At 34.0% G+C, this 14,856-nt stretch overlaps 1 protein-coding gene across 1 annotated transcript in view; it reads right to left on the bottom strand.

Moving 5' to 3' along the window:
• Positions 1 to 1,786: 1,786 nt before the first annotated feature.
• Positions 1,787 to 14,856, bottom strand: part of KATNBL1 (katanin regulatory subunit B1 like 1) — a 51,181-nt gene continuing 38,111 nt past the window's right edge. The window contains exons 2-10 of the mRNA XM_065871962.1: positions 13,529 to 13,659; positions 12,544 to 12,584; positions 10,821 to 11,100; positions 6,805 to 6,923; positions 6,054 to 6,104; positions 5,865 to 5,954; positions 5,432 to 5,521; positions 4,528 to 4,621; positions 1,787 to 2,779 (exon numbers count right to left, since the gene is read on the bottom strand). Coding sequence (XP_065728034.1) covers positions 2,747 to 2,779; positions 4,528 to 4,621; positions 5,432 to 5,521; positions 5,865 to 5,954; positions 6,054 to 6,104; positions 6,805 to 6,923; positions 10,821 to 11,100; positions 12,544 to 12,584; positions 13,529 to 13,645 — 915 coding nt within the window. The 5' untranslated portion in view covers positions 13,646 to 13,659 and the 3' untranslated portion in view covers positions 1,787 to 2,746. The remainder of the gene's footprint in view (positions 2,780 to 4,527; positions 4,622 to 5,431; positions 5,522 to 5,864; positions 5,955 to 6,053; positions 6,105 to 6,804; positions 6,924 to 10,820; positions 11,101 to 12,543; positions 12,585 to 13,528; positions 13,660 to 14,856) is intronic.

Below are 14,856 nucleotides of genomic sequence, written 5' to 3'. Positions count from 1 at the left end.
ACTTTTATTCTGAACACTCATAAAACCATTTACTGTATCTCTAGAAGAAGCAAATTACTTGATTATAACCCTCTACCATCTCAAAAAACTACCTGTCCCTGGACTTGCAAAGTTAGAAAGTCACGAACAGAAAACTGAAGAAGGTAGAAGAGGTAGAAAGGCATAGAGACCTTGGGTAGTCCTTCAGTTATACTGCTTAGCAACACAGCAACAAAAGAGCGATGACAGACAGCAATTGTCCTAATCTAGGTCAATACAACAGCCAAAATACTTTGTAAACACTTTCTTTGGCTCTTTCTGGAGATCAACACTGTTCTAATTAAACAGCATGAGAAGGGCTTGATAACAACATAAGAGTTCATCAATATTTACTTATCCAACACCTTTTATCCAAGAATCTTAAAATCAGCTAATACTAATCATAACTCAGTAACTGAGAGAGGTAGGTACTAAGGTAAACTGCAAAGGCCAAGAACAGAAATTGGGAGTGTGTGCCATTGAATAATATTTGTGAGCTAAAGACTGCTGCCTTATATGGCTCTGAGTATGTAAAAAGAAGTATTATCTACTCTCCTTTAACAAACCCAAACTCAGCATTAACAGGATAATACCTTTTTTTTTTTTTTTTACTATGTTTCATTTGTATTTGTACCTAATTTTTACTGAAGTTTGATTAAGTTTGCTTTTCAGAGGACAATGTTTAGTCATTGAACTTACCCAGAGAAAACTATATTGACACAGAATTTTAGATATTACATTATTTTTAATATTACTTTAAATATTAGATTAAAGTCTATAGTATCCCATGTGCCAATTATTAGAGTTATCTTTCCATTTGAGGTGAAGGGTTTGTGTTATGCTATACACACCATCTTCCTTGTGACCAAGAGTGAATTTGTGAGATGGATACCTAAGAGAAGGTGCAGTCTGTAGCCATGAATAGTTCTGTGTATGTGTGTACAGTTAACAAACACCTAAAAGGATTGAACTCTTGTCCTTAGCCTCATTAGCACCATGCACCAACTGCGTTGACTGGTTGAAACTCTTAGATAAGAGAGTGCAAACTAAAAGGAATAGGAACAAAGGAGGGTTGTATTTCATCATCTTAAGGTTTCACAGAGATGACACAGGTTTACAATACAAATTCCCATCTCCTGAAAAATGACTTCTTAAATAACTCTCAAAACTCAGAAGTGCAGTAATCTGAAATTATTCTAATCTAAAAACTTTAGAGAATAACCAGTTACTACAATTGATGTTCACTGTAAGGAATACATAGCTATACAAAATATAGCTACACAAAAATAGAACTCAGTGAAAAAATAACACGTTTTAAAGCAAGAAAGATGCTTGTTTTGGATTCATATCAGTAGTGGCTAATTGGATAAATGTTAAAGATTTACATTCAAGTGCTGGAAGGATTACTGCACAGAAATTCAATTACTCAAAATCTTTGCTCAGACGCCTCTCACGCTTATTAAAGATGAGATGATGTATGAACCACCAAGAGTGGCATTTAACCCCAGCCACTTTCAAGATAATGCATACAGCTGTTAAGACATTCCAGAATGTTAAGACATTCACTGATACTAAGAGTGGTATTAAAAAAAAAAAGACCTCATACAGTCTGCTGGCATTTCATACCAAACTTTGGAGGAGGTAGTAAAGTGTTGGAATTTAAAATACAAGGTCAGCACTAAGTGTAAACAATTCTAAAGCATTGTATGCAATTCTTTAAACATATGTAGTGAAAAAAAAATCAGAATTCATATAAAATCAGAATTTAAAAAAGCAAAAAATAGAAATTTTAGTGAATTTACTCAAATGAAGAAAACTTAAATGATACAGAACTGAAAATATTAGAAATCTATATACAATAAAAAGTGAATATAAATTAGCCAACTCCATGGACATTTCCAGTTAAGCATTCATACAAATACACAGTCACCTTTTTCTTATGTATGGGAATAACACATACACATACGACATGATGATTCTGGCAAAAAAAATAAATCAGAGATACTAAAAATATTCTCAAGTTTTAAGAATGGTGTGGAATAAGTTTAAACAACAACATTCTACATGAATGGAAACCCCTGATTTAATTCCATGATTTTATCATGCCAGAATCATGGTTGGTTTTAATTTTCTTAAACAGATATTGGTATCATACACATTGGCTTATTAATAATTAAGGCATTCTGCATACACAGTATCTCAGTGTGAACAAAAAACTTTTAGTATTGATTATCTGCTATGGTTTAAACTTTCAAAGTCTTTTCAACATAAGAAAATAGTAGCTGCACACATTTAAGTGTTTTCTTATAAAACACAATCTTAAAAAAAGTAATGATGATTGGTCTTTATAATTCCTAGTAATAAGTCCTGTCTTATTTTTCACATAGTATAAATTATATTCTTATGCAGGATTGCATTAAGACCCAGTAGTTCTTAAACAATGTTACCAAATAACCATATAAATCCCAAATTGCAGCAAAGGTGAACAATCTTCATAGTGCACTTTCACCTCACTGAAGTTGAAGCTGCTCCTTTTGGATATTTTTCCACTTCAATGTGAAGTAGATCCTTAGCGTTTCATTGGTGGTCTCATTATGTGGCTTTTTAAAGGAAAAAATGGTTTTGATTTCTTCCACAGTTCAGAGTTCTCAGTTGAGACATTTTTGGGGAAATCATATAGTCCAGGGGTGTTTTGAATAACCAAATGCTATTTAGCAGATGAAGTCTCTCAATGCAACTGTAATAAATAAGCATCTACATCCTTAGAGAATAAAACAAAAACATTTCATTAGCCAGTACTGTAAATACAACACATACACACACCCCATTTTCTTCTCCCTTTTGGTCACTAGCTTTGCCTGTTTCCCTTTGTGACCTTTTGAGGGCAAAAGATTTGTCTTACTCAACATTTTATCTGCACTTTTGTAGCACACAGCATGTGCTCAATAAGTGTTTGCAAAGTGCTTAGTGAATGTTTTAGTTTCTGTGATCAAACAACTCTGCTTTTATAGAGTAAGTAAGATCATTACATCATTCACGGCAACTCCTTCAGTGCTATATAAACTGTAGACCAGCTTGAGGATAGCCGTTCTGATTTCTACCCTCAAAAAATTGCATTGAGGGTTTAATATTGTAAAAGAGGTTTTATCACAGCTTAAGGAACTTCATAGATCTTTTAATCACTCAATATTGTTTGCAATAATAAATACAGTATCTTAAGGTTATGTTCACAATAAAGCTTCTCCCTTTATAAAAAATTACAATTGAAAGCAAATTTCTAAGGAAACAAATTTTCAGTTCTACTACTAAGAAGACAAGGCACTTCCAGAAAAAGGTGATATATCATGTATTCTATTTTCTGTCAACTTTTACTTCATTTTCCCTCCTATTATCAAAAGAACAATTAAAATTGTAACAATAAAAAAACTTCAGGAAATTGATTTCCGTTCATAACATTTTCATCATTAAGAATTCTACACAGGGCTTCCCTGGTGGTGCAGTGGTTGAGAGTCCACCTGCTGATGCAGGGGACATGGGTTCGTGCCCCGGTCCGGGAAGATCCCACATGCCGCAGAGCGGCTGGGCCCGTGGGCCATGGCCACTGGGCCTGCAACAGGAGAGGCCACAACAGTGAGAGGCCCGCGTACAGCAAAAAAAAAAAAAAAAAAAAAAAAAGAATTCTACACAGTGGTAACACACTTGCTTGATACATCATTATACTTCCTCTCATGAAGGTTATTTCAAGAAGAATTTTATAAGTCCAAGACATAAATCCTCTTATTGACATCATTATGCTTCCTTTCATGAAGTATTCCAAGAAGAATTTTATAAGTAAGTCCAAGACATAAATATAAATATTGTATATTTTTAAACCAAAGAAAGTTTTTATATTTCTGGCTAGTACATAATTATTAGCTAATTATTAGCAGTATGCCCAATACAAGGGTGGAAATATTTCTTAACACTGATTTTTTTCCTGCAGTTATGTTTTAATTACCAAAACTATTTTGGAGTTTAAATATTAAAATCCAAAATAACAACGTACCTTTTCCTTTGAGACAAGCAAATCAAGCAAAAGAACGATGTCAAATTCATACTGTGATTTGAGCAATTTAACTTTCCCAAAAAAGCATGACATTAGCAAAAGCCAAGTAAAAATACCCCCAAACTGATTATGTTCCTCACCCCTTGCTTCCTGAGTAGCACTGTCTTTTCAGTTGCCTTTTTAACCTGGGTTCTTAACCTTTTTTCAAATATTTTCCTCTAATTGGAGCTACCTACTACCACATTATTTCTGTGGCTGTATCTGAAACACATTCAATGACTAATTCCTGTATTCCTTGTCAAAGTCATATTCATATCCAGAGGACCTTAAGCGTTTATAAATATGAAACTGACTTTAGACGTTATTAGAGTAGTACTGAATTGGACATTTGAAAGAGTTTGTTTATGAATGTATAATACTATTACATTATGTCTAATTTTTAATTAAGCTTAAATATAGATTACCTTGGCTATATTACCAGTATATCCTGGAACCAAAGTAAGATGGTTTTCCTGTTCCCACAATCCACTTAATTGTTGTTTTAAAATCTGAATATTTCTAGGAGAAAAAAAGAAGAAAAAATGCAAATATAGTAAGATATGGACTTTGGTAGTAAATAAACTTAATGAAAACAGCTTTAAAATTTTCAAGTATTTTTCAGGATACAATTATACCATTTGAAGTCAAGCAAATCTTTAAACTAGTACATGTCAATCATGGAAATTAAAGGTTACTTAGTTGTTAAAGGAAGTAAGAAAACAACAGGCATTTGGAACATTCAGACAGTCGAGTATGAAGTGGGAAAGTGGGAAAATTCTGAGAGCCTAGAAAGCAAATTATGGATTTAAAGGAAACTGTTGGGAGATTTTTTTTTTTTGTAATTTCATGATAATCTGGCTCATTTGGTAGAATACCCACACATTTTCACATCAAGGCAATACTCAAATTATGATTATAATACAGTTTTTAGAAGTGTAATCATCCACACTGGACTCCCATGTTAATGTCTGGGAGCCAAAGGACCCCACAGGATGACTCCATTCCTGTGCCTCAATCTTATTCCACTAAAAGCCATCTCTTTTTCTCTCTCTCACTCCTTTCTAATGGATATAAGGGTTAAACCACTGCTGTGCTTTTGCCTCCCCAAATGAAGGGTAGGATTCTGCCAGAACAATATATACAGGGGGTTACTGGGCTCTGGAATTCAACTTTTCACATATGAACAGTATCCCAATTTAATATTTCTCTGAAAATGAAGAGAGTAAGTATTACATACTGATAATCATGAAATAAAATTCTCAACTAGCTTAATCAAGCTGCTTTTCCTGAAAAAAAACTTTATTAGTATGAGTTTAAAGGTATACTCACCCATCATTTATAATTTCTGTTTTGGATGATAGTTCTGACCACCACCTTTTTATGACTGCTTGAAGCCAGTTTAAACCAACTATTATATATCTGAAATGACATTTCATTACAAAATTCAAGTGTTTTCATCCAAGAAGCCTTTAGAAAAGATGACACTCTACCCCCTTCAAAAAACACATACACACTTATCTTTCCCTTTTAAAAAATTTATTTCACTACTTTCACAAAACTATACTTTATGTAACATATTTATAGACAGTTTTATAATTGTTCTCTAGTCATTCCATATTCTTTTCCTAATTGGACTATAAGCTCCTGGAAAACAGAAACCATGTATGTCTCATGGAGCTCAGTCTACCACTATGCACTTATAAGGCACAAGATCAAGGATGTTAAAAGAGAAAAAAGAATTGAGATTCAGATTAGCACTTACTCTTCAAATTTGCTTTTAAGTAGTGACTTTACTAGAGGCAACAAGTCTACACAGCAGCCAAGTGAGATGTATTGTTTTTCCTCCTGTAAACTAAAGTAAATAAATACTAAGTTATAAAGTTATAAAATTATGAACAGGTCATCATTTGTCCTTTAAATGTACTTTTTTTCTGAAAAATATTCTTTATACCTATTGGTGAGCACAGGAAGGCAATCCACCACAACTCCAAGGTCTTCTATCCTGTGGGAACAAAATTGCCTAGATAGCTGATTTCCTTATTTATTTATTTTCATATTATAACCTTCACACTGCTTTTGAGAAATTTACTCATTCAACAAATGATCTGAGTGTCTATGATGAGTCAGTTGTTAGGGATACAGCCGTGAACAAAGAAATAGGGCTTGTATTTCAATATGTGTGTGAGTGTGGGAGGAGGTGGAGAGGGCAGGGACAGACCATAAACAAGTGAAATATATAAAGCATGTTGATGGTGGTAAGGGCTATGGAGAAAAATAAAATGGGAAAGAAGGATAGGGAGTGAAGAAACACGTATTTTTAAATAAGGTAGTCAAGGAAGGCCTCACCAAGGTAATGTTTGAGGAGACTTAAATACAGTGAGGAAGGTAATGGTTAAAAATTTCACTCAAATGGGATTTTTAAAAGGTTGATTTTCCCATAATGGTATCTCTTAGTTTTATAGATAAGAATCTTAATCAGAGAAGGTAACAGCTTTGTTCAATCTGATGAAACAGATGGTTTTCTGTATTTTGATAATAGATAAATAGACTGAAGATAAATGTAATTTAAACCATACTGCTACTACTGAAGCTAAACATAGGAAGTTCAAAATTTTAGCCAGTATAACATAAAAAAGAGGCACTTCTACATAATACATTGGAAATTACTTTTACTAAACAAAACCATAAAGGGTCACACTTACCTCACCAAATAAGCTACAAGTTCACTTATACTTCTCTTTCTCCAGAAAGTTAAAGCTACATTCAATCTCAAATTCCTGCTGAACAAAACCTGTGTCATTGTTTCATGGTCCTGAGAAACCTGAAAGGCAGGAATCTAATTAAGATATGACATGAAACCATTTTTTTCAATTAAATTATTCTGGTAGACATATTTTAAAATTAGGCAAAGATGACTCCTTTTACTGGCCCACAAAAAGGAATACTGCAGTGAACACAGTAAACAAATGATTTGAATAAATTTAGGACGTGTTTATTTTTTATCAATACTTTTTCTTATTTGCTACCATTTTCCTTTTAAATCTCAATAGTTCATAGAATAAATTATTTTTACTCACCTAAAAACCTAGGATTTAATTTATAATGTGTATTAAATAAAAAGGTAAACATATAGGCTAGTCATTAGCAACTGAATAGCATGAGTAGGGAACCACAGAAATTAAGTTTTGTGACAAGTATTTAAATTCATTCATTTTTTTCTGTATAATTAAGGTAATATATTCCTGTTGTAAAAAGTTCAAGTAGCACAAAACTTTATAAAATAAAAAGTGAATATTCTCTACTTGCCCACAAAAACAACTAACATTACTCAGGAGTAATCACAGTTAACAGACTGGTAAGTATCTTTCAAACCACTTTCTAGACAAAGACAAATTAGGTAGATATAAAATTAAAATATTCTAATATCTATATTTTTGAAAACTTTGTTTTTTCACACACATTATGAAGATTTTTCAACGTCAAAACATAGATTAGTCTCATTTTTAAAAAACAATTACATATTCTCCAGTCTTTATGTATCATAATTTTAGATTGATTCTAGTTTTTCCCTATTAAAACTGTGCGTCAATGAACATCCTTATGTATATAAATACGTGCACTTGTACAAAACCTTCTGTAGGATTAATTTTAGAACTGGAACAGCTAGATCCAATTTTTTTCAATAACAGATTAAGATATAATTCACATACCCATTTTGAATGTACAATTCAGTAACTTTTAGTATATACATTCACAGAGTTGTGCGAGCACCACCATAATGAATTTTAGAACCTTTTCGTCACTCCCAAAAGAAACTCTGGACTCCATTCTCCCCTCTCTACAGTTCCTCACAACGATTAATCTACTTTCTGTCCCTGTGACTTTACCTAATTTGGACGGTTCACATAAATTGAATCATACAATATGTGGCCTTTTTTTGTGTGTGGCTTCTTTCACATAGCGTGATGTGTGAAAGACCAAGATTTATATACAGTGTAGCATATTGGTGTTTTACTCCTTTTTAATGATCAAATAATATTCTATTGTATGGAATATGACACTTTATTTACCCATAGTCCGTTGATGGACATTTGGATTGTTTCCACTTTTGGCTATTATAAAATGTTATAAGCATCTGTTCATAAATATCTGTGTGGACTTATGTTTTCAATTCTCTGGGTATATACCTAGGAGTGCAACTGTCGGGTGAAAAGGTTATGTATATTTGAACTTTGACAAAATAATATAGCATCACTTTTAAATTTAGGTTTTTAGAGCAGGCACTAGTCAATCAGGAAAAACGTCTGAAACAACAAAAGAACAATCAATAAACCCATTATTTAAGTGTGAGGTTAATGCAGGTTTGTGAAAAGTAGTGAAATGGGAGCAAGGTTAAAGGAAGCCCTTGAAAAAATGCCACACTGCAGCACTAATACAAATGTGAAACTGCAGCTTTAAGGCATTTTCACTGAGAATGTTTATTCCCTCAGTTCAACTGAAGAACCAACCTAGGTCCCAATCTAGGCCAGATTTCTGGACTATATAATCACATGTTCTTTTCCTCCAGGGTATGTAGTTTCTTTGATTTTCTGATCTGTGTTGGCCTCATCACTTCTAGAACTACATGAAAGTAGGGGTAGTGTCTGTTATTCACCCACCAATCCATTTCTCAGAGCCTGCAGAATGCACTGCACAGCAGGGAGCAATCAATAAATATTTGTGAATGACTTACTATGACAGTGATCCTCTGTAACACTAAGGTTTAGGTACCTGTAGGTATCCTATTCTCCAGGGCTCATAAAATTCACTATTAAATTCTCCTTGCTCCCTCTTTTCTCACAGATACCATACACACTTCCTTCATCTCTCCTAGCATTACTAACTTTCTATTACTCCAGAATCTTTTCTTTTGGCCTCCCTGAGCAGCTTTCGGGATCTTAGTTCCCTGACCAGGGATCGAACCCAGTCCCACGTCAGTAAAAGCGCCAAGTCCTAACCACTGGACCACCAGGGAACTCCCCCAGGATCTTATTTACACAGGAACACTTCCAATGGCAAATGGAATCTTTGCATCATCTCATTATGGTTTTAGTTAATAACACTTTGTTTTCTACCTTTCTTTTGTATTATTTACTTGTAATTATTATCCTGCATATGATGCTCATTTTCATTCATCTACATACTTATGACCATTTAAATATAAAAAGATTCTTTTTTTGCTTGTATGCCACAGAAAATGCTTTTCAAACTGTCATGCCAGGTAGAAACAATACTAAGTTTACCAAGTCATAGTTAAAGAAATTAAGGTAAATTTAATCAATGTAATGTTATGTATCTATTAATTATATAATATCTTTGTATGGTGACAGATGGTAACTAGACTTATTGTGGTGATCATTTTGAAATGTACAGAAATATCAAATCACTACACTGTGCACCAGGAACTAACATAGTGTTGTAGGTCTATTATACATCAAAACAAACAAATAAACAAACTCACAAAAAAAGAGATCAGATTTGTGGTTACCAGAGGCAGGGCGTGGCTGAGGGGAAATCGGAGTAAGACAGTCAAAAGGTACAAACTTCTAGCTATAAGATAAATAAGCACTAGGGATGTAATGTACAACTTGGTAAATATAATTAACACTGCTGTATTTTATATATAAAAGCTGTTAAGAGAGTAAATCCTAAGAGTTCTCATTACAAGGAAAAAATTTTTTTTCCATTTTTAAAATTTTGTATCTATATATGATGGATGTTCACTAAACTTAATGTGGTAATCATTTCATGATGTAGTTAAGTCAAACCATTATGTGTATACCTTAAACTTTTAAAATGCTGTATGTCAATTATATCTCAATAAAACTGGAAGGGAAAAAATTGTAGAAGTGTTATTTTAATTACATGGAAAAATATTCAAATTTATTAAACACAAAAATCAAATTATCAAACAATATGGAGAAAAAATACACATCAAAAATGTAATACTCTTATTTACAAATGTTGAAATTACAGATAATTTTTTCCTTTGGATTTATTTTCTATAACATATACAATAAACATGCAATAATTATTATTGTAAACTCGTCGTGTTTATAAATTTTAACAAACCATTCTTTCAAATAACCATTAAAAAAATGGTTTTCCTGAGGTATAATTTACATACCATAAAACTCACACATATTTAAAATACGTAATTCAATGATTTTTAATAAATCTATGGAGTTGTGCAACCATCATCACAGTCCAGTTTTAGAACATTTCTATCACCCAAAACAATGCCTGTGAACCTGTTCAAACAACTAACTTTGCCTGAGCCAGAAGAACAGCAAAACTAAGCAGGTTTGCCTTAAAAAACTTTCCAATGGCAATTTTGAGAGCCCAGCAAAATGTGCCTGGATAACTGGCTTTTGTGGTTCACTTGTTAGGCAAGGTTTCTTCTTTTCCTTTTCTTTAAGTCTCTACTGGCCAACTTTCCATTCTGGATATTTACAGCAGCTTGTTAATCATTTCATTCTATCTCAGATATCACTAACTTGGAAAAATGGAATAAACAACTGATTCAAATTTAGTTAATCTAGAAAATTGTCTCAGGGAGTTACAGTCTCTCAAATAGTCTGAATTCAATCAGCAGTGAACTATTTTGCTAATAGACTATGGCAAAGGAAAAAGCCAGTATTAAAACAGGAATAAAGTTAAGCTTATATAAATGACTTACCTCAGAAAAAAACCCACTATATTTTGATGATGGGCTTTCTGTCTGTGAAGAACCAGAATCACTGGGGCTAACCAGATATGGTCGACTACCCTGCCGCACTTGCTCAGGGAGGCGGCCTGCACAAGCCAGCTCATTCTCTTTATTTGCCATGTCACAGCCCCCGCTGTTGGGGGACTGCTTTTTTCTGTAGCAAGGATTTTGAAAAGGATGATGAACTTTCTTTCTGTGACAGATCACCTTACGTAGTTTATCTGGGCTTTTCACAGCTTGTCCAACTGTTCTGTAAGAAGAATGGATTTTCTTAAATGAAAAAGAACCATATGAAAACCTTTAAAAGTTTTTAAAGAGAAAGATTTAGTAGGCCACATTTTGTGATCACAATCCACTAAAATTAGAAGTAAGCAGAATAATTTTTTTAAATCTTAACTCTCAGATTGAAGAGGAAAATAAAAGGGAAATTATAAACCATCTGGAAAAAAATGAAAAGGATGGTACTTTATACCAAAAGAGTAAAAAAAAAATGAAGAAGCATAATAACTAGATGCTTTTAAAATGAAATACTACAGGGCATTCAGGAAGTATGAAAATTTTAACAATTTCCATTCACCTAATCTTTTTCTAACAAAGTGATAGAATAAGTGAGCAAGTTTGAATATTTTAATTTGAATCAGGCAAGTCTGAATATATATTTTAATATAAAAGAGAACACTTATTTCGATTAAGCTGAAGTACATTTAATTTGTTTGAATAAGATAAAATACTACTAAGCACATCTCATGGTTTACTATAATGGTTCTCAAATGTTCTGACCTCAGGATGCTTTGCACTCTTAAAAATTATTGAGGTCTCAGAAGAATTTTTTTTATGTGGGCAATATCTACATATTTGATGAATCAGAAACTAAAACAGAAAATTTGTTAATTAATTTTAAAGATGATAAACTCGGGGGAATTCCTGGTGGTCCAGTGGTTAAGACTCCACACTTCCACTGCTGAGGGCATGGGTTCAATCCATGGTCGGGGCTAAGATCCCACATGCCTCAGAGCACAGCCAAAAAAAGAAAAAGAAAAAGATAAACTCATTACATACTACATAGAATATATTTTTTTAAATCCTTTATTTTCCAAAACAAACAAACAAAAAATATAGTGAGAAGAATAGCACTGTTTTGCATTTGTGCAAAATCTCTAATATCTGGTTTAACAGAAGACAGCTGGATCCTCATATCTGCTTCTGCATTCCATATATTGTGATATCAAGTATCATGTAGCTGCTGGAAAAACTCTACTGTACACTTGTAAGAGAGTGGAAATGAAGACGGTAAATAATGTCTTAATATTGTTATGAAGATAGTTTTGACCTCACAAACTCATTGAAAGGCCTTTGGGACCTCCAGGGTCCACAGATCACCCACTTTGAGAACCAGTGGTTTAGTAGAAAGCACCTTTGGAGTGTGGCAGATCTGACAGTAAATGCCGCTTTTACCACCTTCTGGATGTACAATCCTAAAGAAATCACAAGTCTTTAGTTTTACTCATCAACTGTTTGGGGTAATGATACCTATCTAATATTGATATGTTTAGCACAGTACCTGGCACAAAGGAGTTGTTCGACAATAAATTAATATTATTATACTAAAAGACAATACTTCCCCCCCCCCATTTTCACTCTTACCCAGTTTTCAATATTTGCTGTTTCCCACAAACTTTAAAGAAGCTCTTACCTAGTTATGTAAGCAGCCAACTGTTTTGGAGATTTCTTAACCTGAAAAATAAAAGTAGATAGTTGCAGCATATTTAAGTTCCTTAACAAAGCTATGTAAACTTTGTGATTAATGTCAACAAGTCTGAAATTGAACTATTAAATTTTTCAGATTAAAGCTCTTACTGTACTGATGCTGTACTCTCAATCATTGGTTACAACAACATTGTATGTAGGTATTTTTAACAACACAACATACCCATCTGGCTAGTTTCCACGCTACTAGTCACATATTATATATACAGAGTGCTAAATAAATGAGTTGAATTTTAATATGATTTTAAGAAATTATATCAGTGCTAATGAGCCTTGCAATGGTGAACAAAAAGCATCTCTGTGATTCCTCTAAAATTAAATTAAAATATTCAAATTATACTGTATCAAAACAATATACTGCCAAAAAGTTTTTAGAGCTTTTGGAATGTAGATCTCAATTATTTTATTAATTCTACTTAATTTTGGCAGATTGAGCAGAACTGTCACCCTCCCATTGTTTAAACACTTTAATAACCAGAAGTATCTATAGACTTAGCAGTTTAAATTGTATCAAACTGAATGACTGTGTCTCCCCAAAATTCCTCTGTTGAAATCCTAACCCTCAGAGTGATGGTATTAGGAAGTAAGGCTTTCAGGAGGTGATAAGGTCATAAAAGTAAAACCCCATGAATAAGATTAGTGTCCTTATAACAGAGAGCCCAGCGAATTCTCTCTCTCCCCTTCTATCATGTGAGGAAGTAGAGAAAAGCTATCTATGAACCAGGAAGTGGGCCCTCACTGGATACCAACTCTGCTAGGGCCTTGATCTTGGACTTCTCAGCCTCCAAAACTGTGAGAAATAAATTTCTGTTGTTTACGAGCCACACAGTCTATGGTATTCTGTTTGTGTAGCAGCCCAAACAGACTGAGATACTGTCTTACCCATTCCTAGAAACCATGGACTTACTTACCTCCTTCATGTTCTTATTAGTGAAATTAGAGACCCTTTTTCTAGGAACATCAATGAAATGATCTTCAATATTATTACAAAAGTTGCGTTTTTTAACATTGTGGGTTTCAGATGCCATAATCTCTTAAATACCTAGACAAAAAATAAAAATAATAAATGGAAAATACAAAAAGCAAACGAGCCTGATCCTTTCCTTAACACACATAAAAATACAATAGCTCTACGCTACATAAAAGAGGCTTACAAGTAAAAGCAAAGGACATGTGGGCATACCTCATTTTATTGCACTTCACAGATATTGTGTTTTTTTGGGTTTTTTTTAACAAATTGAAAGTGTGTGGCAACTCTGCATCAAGCGAGTCTATTGGCACCATTTTTCCAACAGCATCTGTTCACTTCATGTCTGTGTCACATTTTGGTAATTCTCACAATATTTCAAACTTCTCCATTATTATATTTGTTATAACAATTTGTGATCAGGGATCTTTGATGTTACTACTGTAGTTGTTTTTGAGCACCATGAACCTTGTCCACATAAGATGGTGAACTTAACTGATAAATGTGTGTGTTCTGACTGCTCCACTGACTGGCTATTCCCCGCTCTCTCCCTCTCCTCAGATCTCCCTATTCCCTAAGACACAACAATATTGAAATTAGGTCAATGAATAACCCTACCATGGCCTCTAAGTGTTCAAGTGAAAGTAACAGTGGCAAGTCTCTCCTTTTAAGTCAAAAGATAGAAATGATTAAGCGTAGTGAGGAAGGCATGTCAAAAGAGAAAAGGCTGAAAGCTAGGCCTCTTGCACCAGTTAGGCAAGTTGTGAACGCAAAGGAAAAGTTCTTGAAGGAAATTAAAAGTGCCATTCCAGTGAACACATGAATGGTAAGGCGAAAAAGCCTCATTGCCAACATCGTGAAAGTTTTAGTGATCTGGATAGAAGATCAAACTAGCCACAACAATCCCTTAAGCCAAAACCTATTCCAGAGCAAGGCCCTAACTCTCTTTAATGAAGGTTGAGAGAGGTAAGGAAGCTGCAGAAGAAAAGTTTGAAGCTAAGAGGTTAACTCATGAGGTTTAAGGAAAGAAGCCATTTCTTTTTTTTTTTTTTTTTTTTTTTGTGGTATGCGGGCCTCTCACTGTCGTGGCCTCTCCCGTTGCAGAGCACAGGCTCCGGACGCGCAGGCTCAGCGGCCATGGCTCACGGGCCCAGCCGCTCCGCGGCATGTGGGATCCTCCCGGACCGGGGCACGAACCCGTGTCCCCTGCATCGGCAGGCAGACTCTCAACCACTGCGCCACCAGGGAAGCCCAGAAGCCATTTCTATAACA

This window comes from Phocoena phocoena, chromosome 2 (genome assembly GCF_963924675.1).
Source record: "Phocoena phocoena chromosome 2, mPhoPho1.1, whole genome shotgun sequence".
Classification (NCBI taxonomy): Eukaryota; Metazoa; Chordata; class Mammalia; order Artiodactyla; family Phocoenidae; genus Phocoena; species Phocoena phocoena.
This window is presented reverse-complemented; position numbering and strand designations above follow the sequence as displayed.